This window comes from Condylura cristata, unplaced genomic scaffold (assembly GCF_000260355.1).
Source record: "Condylura cristata isolate star-nosed mole 26May11 unplaced genomic scaffold, ConCri1.0 scaffold00001, whole genome shotgun sequence".
Taxonomy (NCBI): domain Eukaryota; kingdom Metazoa; phylum Chordata; class Mammalia; order Eulipotyphla; family Talpidae; genus Condylura; species Condylura cristata.
In genome coordinates this window covers 4676263-4681425 of record NW_004567102.1, presented here as the reverse complement: position 1 = coordinate 4681425, position 5163 = coordinate 4676263, and the positions used below count along the sequence as shown (strand labels likewise).

General features: G+C 53.0%; 1 protein-coding gene across 1 annotated transcript; it reads right to left on the bottom strand.

The window, feature by feature from the left end:
• Positions 1–247: 247 nt before the first annotated feature.
• Positions 248–5157, bottom strand: PIM1 (Pim-1 proto-oncogene, serine/threonine kinase). The gene is made up of 6 exons (XM_004673436.2): positions 4955–5157; positions 4738–4844; positions 4596–4646; positions 4139–4505; positions 2409–2585; positions 248–1726 (listed from the first exon to the last, which is right to left on the bottom strand). The coding sequence occupies exons 1-6, from the start codon at positions 5034–5036 to the stop codon at positions 1569–1571; spliced, it is 942 nt and encodes a 313-aa protein (XP_004673493.1). The 5' UTR covers positions 5037–5157; the 3' UTR covers positions 248–1568.
• Positions 5158–5163: the final 6 nt, after the last annotated feature.

Below are 5163 nucleotides of genomic sequence, written 5' to 3'. Positions count from 1 at the left end.
TGACAGTACCTGGGAAGACAGCCACATTTGACTGAATAGTCCGGCTTTAGAATTTGGTCCTTCAGTCCTAATCCACAAAGATTGACCCCTCCTGTCTCCTGGGCCCTACGGACGTTTTGGAATCTCCTGATGAAAGAAGCCAGAGCTAAGCTGAAAGTTGTTCCTCCTAACCCAGGATCTCAGTGCTCATGAAGTGTCCAATTAATACACATTAGCAAACCTCCGCAGGGACCACACTTAGAAGCCATGAGTTAAGACAAAAGGTTTTTATTCAAAAAACGCCAAGTATAAAAAAAAAAAAATAAGATCTCTTTTATTCCCCTGTATAGTATTTCACTCAGATAAAACCAGCAGGCTACATGCTGCTCAAAACACAGCCCCAGAGAGGATCCGGAAGGCACACCATCCAGAACTGCTTTTCATATAACTATCCTATGTACACCGCCAGCAACACCGCCCCGCCCCCACCCCCCAAGGTCCCACACCCACTCCGGGAAGCAGGCAGGGCCGGTGGCAGTCAGGGAGCTGCGGCCGCTGTCCTGCTGAGTCCCGTCACCCTAATAACAGAGCAAGCAGTCGCAGCCCTCCCCCAAAAGGTCCAAGTCAGAGGAGGAAAGGAGGAAAGAAAACTATGGCAGCAGCCGTGGAAGCTTGGAGCAGGAAGGGAACCAAATAAATAAATAAATAAATACATATTGTTGACCTCCAGGTTAGAATGCGCACCTTTTCCAAAAAAAAAAAAAAAAAGTAAAATAACTTAAAAGGCAAAATTAAAAAAAATTAGATCAACTACAATCCTTTTGTACACTACCATGCCAACTGTACACACATTTACAGTTTTTCTGATGATTTGCATTGTTTGTGCATTTTTTGTGTGTGAGGTCCTGGCTTTGAAACAGTTATGTAAAAACCAAAAAGGAAGACCAGTTCACTCGGAGTTTTACTAAAGGAGGCAGAAAAAAGGGCAGGTGGCTCAGCATTTGGCCCTGTAAGCCTCTTCCATGGCACCTTTCATATGTAAGATGGGGGAAAGAGATGGGGGGAAGAAAAAATGGGGAACCAAACCCAGGCAGATTTTTGGAGAAGCAGCAGGTAAGAGGCAAGTTCAAGTATTTCTCCCAGCACAGCCGGAGTCCCCACGAAGGCACTCAGAAGAGTCGGAAGAGGTGACAGGGACTTAAAATGGTGATAGTCCTACCCACCCCACCCCATTCTCCCCCTACCCGACCCATCTCGGCATTCAGCAGAACTTGTGATGAAGGAAAGTTTCATGGCAGGGTTCTGACCCACTCCCACCCCACCCCCCGCCCCGGGGATTTTTGCCGATTCCAGCAACGCTGGACACCTATGAGAAAGAGCATCTACAGGAAGAGTTGGGAGGACACCTGGAGCACAGTCTCTTCCCCCACTATCTGGAGGCAGCCTCCAGGGGCCTGGGGTCTGGAATGAGTTGTAAATGTTGTTCCTGTATCAAGCACTGTCCTGTTTGGCGAGAAGTGTCACTGGAAACAGAAACTTCCTTTCCCTCAAGTATCTGACAGGGAAGGGAGGATCTGTGAGAAAAGCTGCTATTTGCTGGGTCCTGATGAGAGGCTGTGGAGGTGGATTTCAGCAGTTTCCTGCGGCAGGAGGACATCCTGCATCCATGGATGGTTCTGGATATCTTCGAAGGAGGGCCGATCTGATGGTCTCAAGGCCAAGCACCATCTAATGAGATGCTGGCACTCTGCAGTGAGCAAACAAAGACAGGGGTTATGAATGACTCAACTTGTTTTTGCAATGCAAAGTTCTTCCCATTTGCTTTCAGGGGCCCAGAAGTCTAGAGTCCAGAGGCCAGAGCATTTTCAGGAACTCGTTCTTCAATGAGAACGTGGTAACTAACATCTGGAGACAGACTGCTTTCAGCTAAAAAAGAGCTCTCTTCTCAAACCTGTGGTTTTTAAACTTCAATAGCTGGGGCCTTTCCCACGACACCCACTCACCAGAAATAGGAAGGATGATGACAAGGGATTTTGATGACACATCACTGAGCGTGATGAGGTGATTCAATTCACCTACGAACTTACAAATATGAACACCACCCACAATGAGGTCACTGGATGTGAAATATTCAGAGCCTGCCTTAAGGGAGAAAGAAGGCTAAAGGAGCCCTCTACCTTTCACTCCCTAGCAAACAGCCAGCAGTTGAGGGAGCAGAACTCTGCTGGCACTGAAACCTTTCAGTGGAAAGGTCATTTCTCAAGTTTCAAATACAATTCATTCTTCCCTGGTGCCAGCTTCTGACCTTGGACTCTGCTTTTCTCGAAGCCTCTGCTAGAAAGTGAAACTCTGACACTTAAACTGTCCTAAGCACCAACAGCTTAATTCCTCCCCTCCACCTTCTCAACAAAGGGCCTCCCAGAAGTTACCTGAAGAGACCCGCTGCCTGAAGAAAACTTGGCCCCTGATGATCTCCTCATCATGCTCAAAAGGAATATCGCCACAAACCATGTCGTACAGCAGGATCCCCAGGGACCAGACGGCCGCCGACCTGCCATGGTAGCGATGGTAGCGGATCCACTCTGGAGGGCTATACACTCGGGTCCCTGTGAGTCAGGGGAATAGGAAGGGCAAAAGCACACTTTTAGCAAAAATAAAACACAGAGCAACTGTGTAAGTGTATGCTGAGTAACTCTTTTTAAAAAATCACCACCCTTCTCTCAGGAGCTGAGTGCACTCCATTTTTACCCCTGGGCTAAAGGGGTGGGTCAGGGCTGATGGCAACCTTCCAACCCAAAGCTTTACCACCTCTCTCCACCAATCCAGACCACAAGCTGAAATTCTTCACAAATCACTCCAAGAAACAAACAGGGTTGGCCGCAGACCCAAAGCCTGAGGCCTGTATGTGGCAGGACCACCCAATGGGAGAAGGGATGACTGTCTCCACAATCAAGGGAGGTAGCCCACAGACTGTCCTTAATTTGCATTCTGTTGGGGGAAGAGTTTGGGTGAGATTGTCATCTGAGATGAGCCAGGTGAGGACATCTGCACAATGTCCTAAGCCAGGGTGCCCTTTGGGCCGCTTTTCTCTCCGCCCTCTTGAGTGCAGACACCCACATCTCTTCCTCCCCACGCAGGGAAGATAGAGCTGCAGGGCTGGTTTGAAACCACGTGATTCCTGTTTACAAACTTTGGGTTGTAAAAAAAAAAAGTTGGGGCCATCCCCTTGGTGCTCACCAGGGGGCAGCAAAGACTCGAAGGAAAAAACCGGGAGGACTGGGCCAGCCATTAGCTGTTAATTTAAAAAAAAAAAAAAAAGAAAAGGCAGCCCAACCCAGCGTCCTCCAAGGGCAAATAAACACAAACCACAAGCCCCAGTCACAAGTTTTGAAAGGCTGTCGTTTGTTAAACTAAACCGCTCAGATGATGACCCACCCTCCTCCGCTTTGATCTCTGCCTCTCCATTCCTTCTTTTCTGAAAGAAACCGCTCCAAGCCCCTCCCTAGGATAGGTTTTCATCCTCTGAGGAGACACCCAACTCATTTTCAAACCAGCAAGAGATCTTATTTCACAACATTCATTCCCGACTACCTCACCCCACAACACACACAAATACACACACCAAATCAACAAAATGAATTATTGAGTGAAACTACTGCTTCTATTCCTTATCTGCCCCCCAGATCAAAGGGGCGGAAAAAAAAAGAAACGGCAGCTCTTCAAAACTACCTTAGAGAAAACTAAGTCCCTTATAAAACCAAACTGAAATAACAAAACCAGCGTCAATTTTCATCTCTCCCGCCCTCCCCTCCTCCCCCCCGATCCTGTCCTTTAACTGGCGGTGAAACTGGGTCAGACTTCAGAAATCTGGGCTACGGCCGGTTGTCCACAACCTCTTATTCATCGGGAACGCTCAAAACCCACTGAATTCCACTCAAAAATAAAATCGAGCCAGAAACATTACAGGTTCAGCTGCCTGGGAACCTCGGGTTTACTACGCCGGGAAGCTCGTTCGCCCCACCCCTGCCAGCAGCGAGCCAGGCGGCCCGATGACCTTTACAAAGGGCCTCTCGGAGAGGGACGCTGGCCGAGGCCTCCGGGCCTGGCCGCGTCACCTGGCAGCCCCCTCCCAGGCTGCTCCCTCCCCGGCGGGGCTCACCATCGAAGTCCGTGTAGACCGTGTCCTTGAGCAGCGCCCCCGACCCGAAGTCGATGAGCTTGAGCTCGCCGCGATTGAGGTCGATGAGGATGTTCTCGTCCTTGATGTCGCGGTGGAGCACCCCGCAGTTGTGGCAGTGCCGCACGGCCTCCAGCACCTGCCAGAAGAAGCTGCGGGCCAGCTCTTCATGCAGGGCCCCCCTTTCCGTGATAAAGTCGAAGAGGTCTTGCACCGGCTCGGGCCTCTCCAGGATCAGGACGAAACTGTCGGGCCTCTCGAACCAGTCCAGGAGCCGAATGACGCCGGAGAAGCCCGAGCTCACCTTCTTCAGCAGGACCACCTCCATGGGCACTCGGGTGCCACTGGGCTGCCGGGGCGAGGGAGGTGCGTCAGGGCGGGAGTCCAAGGGTGCCCCTCACCCCACCCACCTGGGGGTCGCTCCCTCCCGGGCACTCACCAACTCTCCCCAGTCGGAAATCCGGTCCTTCTCCACGTGCTTGATGGCCACCTAGAGCCCCCCCAAGAGAGCCTCCGTTAGGTCATGTCGCGGGGGCCGAAACACACCCATGCGCCCTCCCCGCGGCGGGGCGCCCGCTCACCGGCAAGTTGTCGGCGACACGGATGCCCGAGTAGACCGAGCCGAAGCCGCCGCTGCCCAGAAGCGGGCCCACCTGGTACTGCGACTCCAGGGGCTCCTTCTCCTTGCCTGGGGAAGGGAGAGGCACCGGGGGTTCAGGGCCGGCCCGAGCGCGAGCCCCCCGCGCCCACCCCCGGGGCCCAGCCCCCGTCGCTCCCGGGGCTGGGGAGGGCGCTCACCGGGCGCCAGCTTGGTGGCGTGCAGGTCGCCGCAGGGCGCGGCGCGCAGGTGGGCAAGAGAGTTGATCTTCGACAAGAGCATCCCAACCTCCAGGGTGTCGGCGGCGGGGCTGTGTCTGGAGGAGCTGCGGCAGGAGCTGGGGCTGGGGTTGCGCCGGAGGCTGTGCCGATGGCGGGGACTGAGGCTGCGGGTGGCGTTGCGGCTGTGG

Coding starts and splice junctions, on each gene's coding strand:
- PIM1 (XM_004673436.2), bottom strand. CDS start 5,036: ATGCTCTTGTCGAAGATCAACTCTCTTGCCCACCTGCGCGCCGCGCCC. Junction 2,586..4,138: donor GGTCTACACGGACTTCGATG/GTGAGCCCCGCC, acceptor CCTGACTCACAG/GGACCCGAGTGTATAGCCCT. Junction 1,727..2,408: donor CAGGCAGCGGGTCTCTTCAG/GTAACTTCTGGG, acceptor TGCTCACTGCAG/AGTGCCAGCATCTCATTAGA.